The sequence below is a fragment of the Typopeltis vanoorti genome, chromosome 5, assembly GCF_054136105.1.
Source record: "Typopeltis vanoorti isolate ZY-2024b chromosome 5, IOZ_Tvanoo_1.0, whole genome shotgun sequence".
In the NCBI taxonomy this organism is placed as follows: domain Eukaryota; kingdom Metazoa; phylum Arthropoda; class Arachnida; order Uropygi; family Thelyphonidae; genus Typopeltis; species Typopeltis vanoorti.
Genome location: NC_143553.1, coordinates 52,958,196 through 52,971,211, shown reverse-complemented (window position 1 = coordinate 52,971,211; position 13,016 = coordinate 52,958,196). Strand labels below are relative to the sequence as shown.

At 35.7% G+C, this 13,016-nt stretch overlaps 1 protein-coding gene across 1 annotated transcript in view; it reads right to left on the bottom strand.

Moving 5' to 3' along the window:
• Cdc23 (cell division cycle protein 23) overlaps positions 1–13,016 on the bottom strand; it is a 184,285-nt gene that overhangs the window by 131,463 nt on the left and 39,806 nt on the right. The window contains exon 6 of the mRNA XM_090392433.1: positions 6,222–6,354. Coding sequence (XP_090248559.1) covers positions 6,222–6,354 — 133 coding nt within the window. The remainder of the gene's footprint in view (positions 1–6,221; positions 6,355–13,016) is intronic.

Here is a 13,016-nt window from a genome sequence, read left to right as displayed (position 1 = left end):
ATGTGGAAAGGCAGCAGGAGTAGATGATATTCGACCAGAAATGCTGAAGTATGGTGGTATAAACGTCTTACAGTGGCAGCACTGCATAGTTCAGAAAGCCTGGACAGAGGGACGAATTCCCGATGATTGGAGTAGAGCTCTCATAGTACCCATATATAAAAAGGGGAAATAAAACTGAATGTGAGAATTACAGAGGTATTTCCATACTGAGTGTTCCTGGCAAGATCTATGCAAGTATACTTGAGAAAAATTATGGAAGAAAAGCTTGGTGAAGAACTAGCTGGATTCAGGCCAAATAGCGGCTGTCAGGATCAGATCTTCACTTTACGACAAATAGTCGAGAAAGCATGGGAATATAACAAAGATCTGTATTTAAGTTTTGTCAATTTGGAAAAGGCACATGACAAGGTGCTAAGAGAGAAGCTATTCAATACGCTGCAGTTATATGGTGTCAACGGGGCATTATATCAAGCAATACTTAGTCTTTATTTGAGTTGTAAGTCAGCAGTTAGAATTGAAGGAAGTACAGGAAGGTGGTTTAATGTTAAATCTAGTGTGAGACAAGGATGTACATTATCCCCTCTGTTATTCATTATCTATATGGATCACATTATGATGGAAAGTGGAATTAAACATGATATCAAAATTGGAGATGTTGATGTCAGCTCTTTGCTTTATGCGAATGATGTTATACTTTTAAATAAATCTGCTACAAGTCTGCAAGATTCTCTGACTAAATTGAATAACTGTTGTAATAGATATGGTATGAAGGTCAGCAATAAAAAGACAAAGACAATGAAAATAAGCAGAATCTTTGAAAATGTCAACTGCATTGCTAATGGAGAACCTGTGAAACAAGTAAAACATTTCAGCTACTTAGGCACGATTTTTAGTGAAGATGGTAAATTAAATATGGAAATAGACAACAGAATCAAAAAAGCTGGTATGGTAGGAAGTCAATTGAATAAATTCATATGAAATAAAAGAGAAATTAGTCTGAACACTAAATTAGCTGTATACAAGACAGTGTTCAAACCAGTTTTAACTTATGGATCTGAGAGCTGGGTCAGAAGTAAAACACTTGATCAAAGACTAGAGACCGCAGATATGAGAGCCCCGAGAAAGATTAGAGGCGTGAACAGATGGCATCAATGGCAATATCATATTAAAAACGAGGATATTAGGAAAGAACTTGACACTGTCAGCATCCAGGAATGCGTTAGCAGAGCCAATCTCAGGTGGTATGGTCACTTAAACAGAATGGGCAAGGAAAGATTAGCAAAAGAAGTGTTCTCTGCCAGGTTGGCAGCAAAATGACCAGAGGAAGACTAAGATATAGGTGGATTGATATGGTACAAAGTGCCTTAGACGATAGAAATATAAGATCTGATAATGTTGGAGTCTTGACAAGTAACAGACTGATTTGGAGGAAAATTGTAGTACTATCAAAAATAGTACTATCATATCCTGTACACCCCACCTTGAGGGTACATGGCACGAATTTGATGATGATGATGATATAAAAATAATTTTATGGTCTGTATATTTGAATATATATATATATATATATATATATTCAAATCCTAATAAATACATTTATTTCAGAAAGAATAATAATATCATTAATAGTAAAATAATTATTCTTCCTGATCTTATTAAGCATCATTTATTTCTTAAAAAAAAACAACCACAATATAGTAACAAAAGCAGCTCAAGGTGATGCTGCAGACTTATTGATAAATCTGATTACAGAAACAAAATAGCTGACATCAAAAATCAAAAGAAAATAGATATGGACTCAATCCCAATTATATGAAGCAAACTGAAAACTTTCTACATGAACTAAAAAATAGAGAAAAAAATTATATACAATTATTATGGACAAACTCGTACCACGAACAAAATTAATCCATGAGGAAGGTTATCCCATACATCCTATAATTTCCTATAAAAACACCACCACATCCCCTTTGTCTAAACTTGTGTCAAGTCTACTAAAACCTTTTGCACATAATTCCAGATTCTTGATCAAAAACACGGATGATTTGTTCAAATGAATAAAAAATTTTACTTTATCCCTTCAAGACATTTTAACCTCCTTTAACATGACATCAACTTTATGCTAATATTGATTTCCCCAAAATACTCAACATTATCCACATATTGCTATTAAATGACCTATTTTTAGAATAATGCACAAAGTTAACCCCTCAGACATTTTATCTAATTAAATTCATATTTATGTCATTTAATGATTTATGATTTATTTATGATAAAATGTCATATTTATAGATATCGATGATTAAATTTGGCATGGAAATGTTGAAGAGAAGAGAACAATTTCGACTTTGTGTTCATCCGGTTCGGGTCCATTGAACGTATCCAAAGATGTCTACATGCATAAGGCACTAGAGAAGGATAGAGATCTCCAAGTTGTTAAAATTTGTCATGCAGACTGCAGAGTATACAAAAGAACATGCAAGTAGATTATTATACCTATACACGAATGGTAGGATTATCAGAAACAAAGGGGATAGCGTTTGTTGCCTTAGTCAACATGTTGAGACCTCAAATTGTAGGCATTAGTGAGACCTGGCTATCAGAATCAGACAGCCAGGTTTCCTATTCTCTCTCTCTATCCTTCCTATTTTTAAGAAGGATAAAGAGGATAGGAAAGGAGAGGAGTGTACTGTAATGATATCGGATGACTTGAATTAGTTAGAGTTGAGACCTATGATTGTAGTACTACTAACAGTATTTCATGTGGCAGTGAGTTTGAAGCCATCTGGTGGGAGGTGAAATGTAACAAGATCAATTACATAATAGGGTGTTGTTACAGACCTGGTGGACTGGTTGCAGTGATGAAGAAATACATCACCAAATAGACAAGATGAGCACGAAAAGAGTAATCATAATGGAAGACATTAATTATCCAAATATTGATTGGGTAACAGTAGAATCTCATGAGAAGAATGAAAATGCATCTATTGAACTGTTACGGGACAACTACCTCAAGCAGCATGGGACAGAAGGAACTCAAAGACGAAGAGTGTTAGATTTGATTATAGTGTCAGAGGGCATTTTAGTTAAAGATGTAACTATTCTGCCTTCAGCTGGTGACAGTGATCATGCAGTACTCACTTGGGAAGTGACTAAGTTTATGAATGTTCCATTCAGAAAAGGTTACATGCTGAACTAAAAAGAAGGAAATTATGACCAACTGAGGAGTAGACAAGTTCAGTGGAATGGATAGGTTGATAGATGGGAAGAATATCCACAGTCCATGGGAAGCATTTAAACAATACTTAAATGATGCAATATCAGAGTGTGTTCAAAGAGTTCGAAGAATAAATATGGTAGGAGTCATATGGATATGTAATCTTATTAAGCACGAGATTCGTAAGAAATGAATGATGTAGAAGGAATATCGTGTGCATAAGTTTGATGTGCATTATGAAAACTATAAGCAGCAGGCTGGAATAGTCACAACTGTTGTAAGGAAAGCAAAGTCTGAGTATGAAAAGAAACTGGCTCTGCATGCTAAAGACAACCAACAAGAATTCTAATGATATGCTGCAAGTAAAAGAAAAAATTAATAAAAAAATAACCCTTCTAAATGCAGATGCCATGAGGGTTACAGATGCAGAAGTGGTTGTTCAACTAACAAGTGCCCATTTTGTTAAAAGCTATCAAGCTGGTGTACATGACATTGAGCTCACTACTACCTCTTCACTGGATGAAGAAACTCAGGTATATGAGGATGACGTTTTAGAGCTGATGCACAAACTAAATAAGAATTCAGAAATAAGGACTGACGAGATATCAGCACGCGTGCTAAAAGTGTGTTCAGCTGAACTGGCTATTCCTTTGACCAGGCTGTTTAATATGAGTGTCAGAACAGGGAAGATTCTGCAGGAATGGAAAGAATGTATAGTAATTCCATTGCACAAGGGTGGTGCAAAGACCAATGTATCCAACTATTGACTAATTAGTATCTCAGGAGTAGTAGTGAAGATTTTGGAAAAACTGGTTAGGGTTCGCATTCAGAAATGGGTTGACAGTGAATCGCTACTTTGCAATGAGCAACATGGGTTTACTAAGGGAAGGTCATGTTTTTTGCAACTTGCTCACATTCTATAACAATGTTACCATTAAACCAGACAAGGGGAATGAATACACCATGATACTTTTGAATTTTGTTAAGGCTTTTGACAGAATACAGCATGGTAGACTATTGCATAAATTGGAGAATATGGATTTGGATTATAGAATATCAGAGTAGATAAGAGGATGGCTGACTGATAGATATAAAAAGTGGTATATGAGGAATGTGAGTCCATAAGATTTAAGGTAACCAGTGGTGCACCACAACAATCAGTGATTGGTTAACTGTTATTCAATCTGTACATTAATGATATTGGGAAGGATTTGACAAGCAACATACAGCTATTTGCTGATGATGCAAAGAGTAGGGTAATCAGGAATGATGTTGATATGCAGTACTTGTAGAATGATTTGAATAAGCTGGAATTGTGGGCATGGGAAAATGGATGTCAGTAAATGCAAAGTCATTCACTGCGGCATGAGTAGATATCCAATATCATATTATATTGGTGGGATTATGCTTGAAGAAACTGATGAGGCTAGTGATCTTGGGGTGTTAGTAGATAGGAAGTTGGGGTTCAGAGGCCATGTGGCAAAGATTGCAAATACAACTCAAAAGATAATTACAATGCTGAAACAAACATTCACATGTAAAGAAGATAAGGATGTCATTTTGCCTTTTTACAAGGCCTTGATAAGACCTCACTTGGACTACTGTGCACAGGTCTGGTCTTCTGGTTTCCCCTTGTGATTCTGATATATTGGAGATAGTGCAAAGGAAAGTGTTAAAAATGATATCAAGATTATGGAATACTGATTATGAAGACAAACGAGAATTTCAGACTCTAGCAAACAGGAGAAAGAGGGGTGATATGATTGAGACTCACAAACTTCTGAAAGAGTCACACAGGATTTCAATTGATAGAATTTTTCGATTTATGGGGGGTAGGGAAAGGACAAGAGGGCATCCTTGGAAGCAGAAAATGAATAATGCTAAGAAGGGGGTGCGGGCCAGATTTTTCTTTCATAGGTGGTGCATGAATGGAATAGATTGCCATTGGATGTTATGAGTGTAAGCAGTGTGAATGAATTCAAGAATAAGTATGATAAAAGGGGTGCAGGCTAGATTTTTCTTTCATAGGTGGTGCATGAATGGAATAGATTGCCATTGGATGTTATGAGTGCAGTTTGAATGAATTCAAGAATAAGCATGATAGCTGGTGCATGTGGTATGTGGTCTACCTCAATGAGTCCCTGACCCCTTGGAGGTCTCTCTCTTAATAATAATTAAATTAATTATTTCAGGCAATTATTTCAAATGAGATGATTTTTATATATACAAATGTTCGGACTCCCGAGTGGCCAAAACATTAGTAGCCAACCTGTCAAATTATTTTTGATACACATGGAGTCAAACACACCAACCCTCCCATTATTTTGTTTTACAGACACTATATTGAGGATGTCTTGCATACTATGCTTTTTTTTTTTTTTTTGAGAAATACCTATAATCCCCCCCCCCCAAAAAAAACAGGTGTAAAGCCCTGCAATATAGAAAAAAAAAAAAAAAGTAGCATTATTGTAATTAGCATGCTACTGCTTGTCATTCCTTCACAGCTTTTAAGTAGCATTTTGCAGTGCGAACGAAACAAATAAGGCAATGAAAGTTTACAAGGGCCATGCCTCCACTGCATACCCAAAAGAGTCAGTAAAATAAAAACAAAAGGTTGTTTGAAATTTTCACATTTTCATACGCTATTTCTCAACATAATCTCTATCCCTTTCAATACATTTTCTCCATTGCTTAACAAGTTTTTCACTTGTTATGCAGTGGAGAAAGCAGTAGAAGTAAAACCCTTCATCTTGTATTTCAATTATCTCAACAATTCTCTTACCTCTACTTTGACCCAATCATCATTTTAATCTTGAAATTTGCTTGTTTACTGAAATACTCTATTATCACCACCTGTGACCATTCCAACACTTGGTGAGAGGAGTCTACAGATTATTAGAAAGATAAAAATCCAATCCAGTGATTTCTGGACATAACTGCTACTTATTAAATCATGAATACACAAGAAAGGAAAAAATTAATTGAAACTTGATATTAAACTTACTGTATCTTTATCTGTAATAAGTGTTGCAAGCTCAAGCCATGCACCCCAGTGTAATGGTTCTTTACATGTAGCTTCACATAAGACATCTACTGCCTGTTTCTGTAAACCAAGCTTCTTTAAAACTACACCATATCTAAATTAAAGAAAAATATAAATAAAATAGACAATGGAAAAATGAGACACACATTCAACTCACAATGGTTAAAAAACAATGTAACTTCATGTAAGTAAAATGAATTTATGTTTCCAGAAGAAATGAGGAGGAGGTCTAAGGATATCTGCTTCTGGATCATTAATTTGAAGTTACACCTCTGCTAATAATGATCATATAATTCCTAATGAAATTATTAAACATAAAACTTACATAATTTATTAATTAAAAATTAATAAATTAATTTTGTCTATCTCTGATGTAGCCAAACAGGATTTTCCCTCCTATAAATTTGCATTTTTAAACTGCACAATTCAGAAAAATTAAGTTCAAAACTTTCAGTACTTCATTGCATAATACCAAGGTTAGGAACACGAGACAGTTCTAGTATCCTGAAAGTTTTAGATTTCTAGTCACCTTAAGTCCAAATCATGGATATTAATGAACCCACTGGTAAAAAAAATGAGTGCCTGGCTACCAATTTCTGAAACCAGGTTTAAAAGTTTTTCCCACACACTCTCTCTCTCTCTCTGGAGACTGAATAGGCATTAGATTTATTTTGCTTAATTATTTAATTTCTTTGTGTCTTTACCTTACATTTCAATAAGCTCTACTCTCACTCTCATAATGCAATTCAAAAGATATACTTAGTATTAATACATAAGAAACACACAGATTTATCCCCCCACCACCCTCAGACAGACAAACAAACAATGAAGAATTTGTCACATATTCTTTTGTTCAACATTCTATATATTCAATAATGTGTAATATAGTTATATGGGTACTGTGTAGAGAGAGATAGCTGTGGAAAATTTTTTCACTTGATTACAATGTATATTATACTTGACAAGAAATTTTATTCTATACCAAAATATAAGCACAAATGTGAATTAACCTCACAACTAGTCTTTTTTTTTTTTTTTTAGTCTACTTGTACATATAAGCTGTTGAATTCACATTGGCATTCACATGAATGCCTTAGTATCCCATAACGGAAAAAAAAAAATTATAGGAAAGGTCACTATCCAAGACCAGTTTCAACCTTTATCAAGGTTATTGCTAATAACCATTCTGGCATGGTGGATTAAACCTGTGGTCCCTTATCCTTTTATTAGATGTGCAAAGAAACTGTTGGATCAAGGATGATTATTGAGCACTTGGCTCATCCACTGTGGACTAATGGCAGTAAGTTTCTTTTCTTTCTTTCTTTAAAAAAAAAAATTACTTGTTGAGTATGGTTTTTGGACATTTGTTATAAGATATTTCTGGATAATGAGCCATTCCATTCTAAGTTGTAAACCACAAGGGACTTAAGCCTTTGGCATGCTCATGTTGGGCTTCTGACATGAGTTTAAAACACTTATCTGTTTAGTGATTTGGGATGTTTGTGTTTTGCAGGGTCATGCTCACTGTAGTCTACAACATGGTATATTAATGGGTTAGGGTGGATAGCAATATTTGCAAAGAATTTTGCAGCCCTTCTGCATAGGAAAGTTTTGATCACAGAGATACCAGCTTCTCAATGAAGCTGTATGTTTTTTATGAACCATGGTGCACTGAACACTATTCATAAACATTTGTTTTTGATTATCTGCACTTTGTTAATGTTAGAATCTGCTGTGTGACTCTAGGTGGGTGAGCCATATGTCAAAACTAGCCTGATCAGCATCTTGTATAGGAGTAGTTTAAGTTCCATATTTAGCCAGCTATGCCAGTTGAGTAATGGATATAGTTATCCTACCATCCTATTTGCTTTTGAGCAAACATGATTGGCATGCATCATGAAGCAAAGTCTTTCATCTGGTTGTACCTCTAAGTATTTGGCTACTGTTGGAAGTAGTGTACTATTACTGCATACCAAAGATAAAATGATGAAGAAGTTATTTTCTATATTATCCTATAAATAGCAAAAGCAGAGGATGATGAGACCTCAATTAAGATTGAAACCAGTCTGGGTAGTGATCCATTCCCATAATTTTTTGCATTATGAGATACTAAGGCAACTGACATGAAATCAACAGCTTCTATATACAAGTAGACTGGTTGGGAAGTTGTGTCACACTTGGATATCAGATTAATACAATATAATTTCTTATCAAGACACAAATTACAACCTTATCGACTAAAGCAATAAAGTGAATGTGTCATGTCTGTTAATTTCATATATATATATATATATATATAAATATTCCCATACTCTCCACATAGTCACAAAACCTATAACACAAGTTCCACGTGCAAGCAAATGGTTAGGGAGGAAAAATGATAGAGAAGATTGTTCCAAAGAACAGAGGTAGAAGGAATGAAGGAAGATGAGGGGTTCAATAAGTTCAGAGGTTGAATTTATGGATGTTGACCAGTAACTGCTCATGTTCTTACATGATTACAGGAAATTGCAAGAATGGTAGTATCCAGTTCAGTGGAGCAAGATCCATGAAAGTATCTGTAAAAAAAAAAGCATAATGAAGAAACAAAGACTTTATGAGAAATCAATGTGGTCGATGACTTATTATTAAATGCCTGTGAGAGGAGTCATCTCAATGGAATGCCCTCTTCTGTATGCAATCAAGAATTCTCAGACAGGTCTGAGTGCACCACCTGAAATGTGAGAACAATATTCAAAGAATGGTCAGATTTGGGATTCATTAAGTGATAGGAGTTGAGCAGAAAATTGGAACATCACCAAAATTTCTCTTTTTGGGTTCACCTTCTTACCCTGGTATACACACAGCACATCCATTGCCTGGCCAATTCTTAGATCTGACCATTCTTAGAATACTGCTCTCACCTTTCAGGTGGTGTACTCAGGCCTGCCTAAAAATACTTGATTCTGGGACAGGACTATGTTTTGATAGCCATGAAATGTACTAATTATCCTCACTCCCACTTGAGAATGGTGAGAAGACAGTGTTTAAGACATTAGTTATGGAAGAGCATGAAATGCTTGAATCATGTGAATACCAGGTTTCTTGAAGAATGGAGAGTAAGTACTGTCATCAGTGAAACTTACTGATAGGATATGAGGTCAGAGAAAGAGGAAGAACATGGGCAAAGCACAGAGCCCAGCGATACTCGTCACTGATGCAAAACTTATGAAAGAACACTGGCAATCCAGTCACAATGCAAGGAGGAAGATTCTGGTAAGAAGGCCTCAATACCAGACATGAAGAAACGTCTTAGAAATGTTGAGAGCAACCACATAAATTTTTCCAAACTTTTCAATGACTTGTATCCAAAGATAGGTAAGGTCAACAAGAGGTTAGCTGTAGAACAAGAGTAGCAGAGCTAATTGGTGATTATTAATTAACTGATGGATCTCCAGTTAGTGAAGATACTGAGCATTAATAACTTTTTTTTTTAGAGTAATGAGGTGAGGGCAATGGGATGTCTGATGACTAAATTTCATCTCCCTTTTTTTTCGGCAGGTACCAGCTAGATAAAGGTTTGCATCTATGATGTAAGGTAGCAGACAAGTATAAAAGCTTACATAGGTGATACAGGATGGGTGTTAATTTTTGCCCAACAAGCTATAAACACAACTGGAGGGATATCATCTGGACCAGGAGACTTATTAGTATTACGATTAATGAAGATTTTTCTGATATGCTTTGGATAAAAGATGAGGAGGTAGGCAGTGAGAAGTTCGTGATTTGATCGGGATCATAGATGCCCACTTAAAACCGTAGTTAGAATTGCTTTGACCTGCATGTTCCTCAAGCTGGTAGGAAGTGATCTGCACTGGTCATCTATGCAAGAGTTGGAAGAAAAGCTAATACTTATAGATCTGCCTTGTCTTTGTGTGATGTCACCATGGTATTATCAGGGTGTCAGATTGGTGAAGATAAGATCAGACAAAAGTTATGCCCAACAGCCTTAGAGAAGAACAAGAAAGCTTGACTAACATTTGAGCAAGAGAAGCTTTTTTGCATTTGACCCTTACAAAGAGTCAGCCTGGATGTGTTCACAATTTTCACATATTCAATTCAAATTGTAATGTATGCCGAGTGAGAAGAAGAGTCTGTGATGAGTCACTGAATATTTGTCTTGAACTGCTTTGCCACACATTTGTTGGAAAACCAGAGCTACAATGGTGTGTGAGTTAGGGGAAGGAGGAGAATGAAAGCCTTCATTACAGTAAGCATTATTTCAATTTTTTTGTATAGAGCACATGTTTGGATCAGGAGAGCAAAAATAGTAATCAGACCATAGCATTGAGGCAGAGCAATCCCAAGTTATCCAAAATGGCACTATTGTAGTGCCATAGAATATGAGACTGAGATAAGCTGGTAGATCAATCTGCAGAAAAAGAAACATGGATAAGTTTATGGTCAAGTTGCCAAGAGGAAAGAGAAAACATTGATACTGCATTGGGGGGGGGGGAGAGTTGGCTAAGGAAATGGTTCAAAATGTTGGGAAAGTATGAAATTGTATGGTATATTCTGGTTGGCAAGTGAACAATTTGTTAGATGATGGGCAAATGATTTGGCTTCTCCAAAATGACAGAAGCCAAATTTTCATAGCTCAAATTTTCATCAAACCATTTTCATAGCTCAAAATGGCTTGATCTATTTCATAGATCAAGCCAGTTTTGAGCTATGAACATCGAATCTGCAAGGAAGAGGATAATTTCAGTTTGTATAATTAGAGTGTATGAAATTAACTTTCTTTAAGTGGTAAATAATCAGAGGTCAGCATAAGCATAGTGATCTGATTAGGAAAGAAATGGAAGTAGTATATGAAGGCTACAAAGCAAGGCAAAGAAATCTTAAGTTGGAGCAGAGCATATGGAGGACTCCAGGATTAATAACTTTTCACAACTAATGTCAGAGATGACAATAGTATGCATCCTGTCCATCTTACAGAATGGACAGCTAAGGTGAACTGTCATTGTAGATGATGCTAGTTGGGGTTCAGTAAAGAGTAACAGATAGGATTTTGATGACTGAGTAGTAGTGATCATCTTTCTTTTATAGATGCTTAGATCTTGTCAAAATGGATGTGGAAGTGATTTTTATTATGTGGAATGATGAAATTATTTTGGTTTCAAGAAAGAAAAAAAAAACTCTACACCATAAAAGGTAAAAGAGGAGAATTAATAAAGTAAAGAATTAAGAACTTGCATGAAGTTCTTAATTTTGGGGATATATTTTTGTTAGTTTTTGTTCCATTTTTAATATTTTTTGTGATTTCTTTAAGGGAGGTTTTTTATTTTTTATTATAACTACAGCTTCCCAAAACATTAAGGTTTCATTGCATGTACTATCTAGCAGCTGGCCCATGGAAACCATTTTACTGCACCCTTGAACAGACAAGATACTGGCTTCTAGTTAATTAATTACAGTGTGTTGTGCTTGCCCAGCAAGGCCACCACTTGCACATCATGTAAGAGGAGGGGACAGGGAAAAGAAACTGGACACTCTACTCTGGAGACCAAATGTCTTATCGCACCATAACTTTACTAACATTAAATTAACAGCCATTATCATTTGCCTGCTACTCTAACCCTGCTTTGGTACATAACTGAAACCATTCTGTAAGTGCCACATATCAGTAACATCCCTGATTGTCCTGCCTATCTTTTCATCATCAAAAAACAACTGAATATCTCCTGTCAAGTCCACCCTCCTTTCCAATATCATTAATGTATAGATTGAACAATAATGGTCCAAGGACTGACCCCCGGGATACACCACTGGTCACCTTAAATCTGGCAAATTCATCCCTCCCATATACCACTTTATGATACCTATCCATCAGCCATCCACTCATCCAAGTCAATTGTTTATATGACAATCTCCTACTCCTCAATTTTCACAACAGCCTTTCACATGGTATCAAATGCCTTAGCAAAGTCCAACAAAATCACAGTATCTTCATTCCCTTCATCTGACTCAGCCATAATATTATTATAAAAATATGAGCAAATTGTTCAAACATGATCCCCCCTCCACTAGTAAACCCATGCTGTTCTTTGTAAAATATAGCTTATCCATCAACCCATTTCTTCATGCAAGTTCTTAAAATTCTTTACTTTACTTAATCCTCCTCTTTTACCTTTTATGGTGTAGAGTTTTTTTTTTTTTTTTTTTTTTCTTGCAACCATAACCATGGGGTTAGCCCTATGTCTGTAGATGCATGTTCACAAGGCCAGTTTGCCTGTTCTCGGGGGATGAAAAACTCCAGTTTCTGGGTGTAAAAAACCCCTACCACTGTATGAGACTGGCTAACTCACCTTTTGTCAAAAGAGACATATAAAGGTTCCTCACGTCACTGACGGGAATCAAACCCAAGTCTTTCCAACCAAAGGGCTTCATCTATAACGACTGAGCTATGGAGGCTCAAGTTCTTAATAACTTCTCTGAAATCTTCATGACTACTCCATAGATACTGGTAGGTCAACAGTTAGACACATTTTTTGCACCACCCTTGTAACAACAGGAGTGAGCTGAGATTCAAATTATACTAACATATCAAGGCCTGGCCAGTTTGGTTAAACATTCTTTTAGCATACATGCTGATATACCATCTGTCCCTTCATAATTTATTTTAATTGTATTACAACACACTAAACAAACTAAATTATAAAAAAGATGTTTACTGAATGACATATTTTGCTGTATTTCAAACCAGCATCTTCAGAG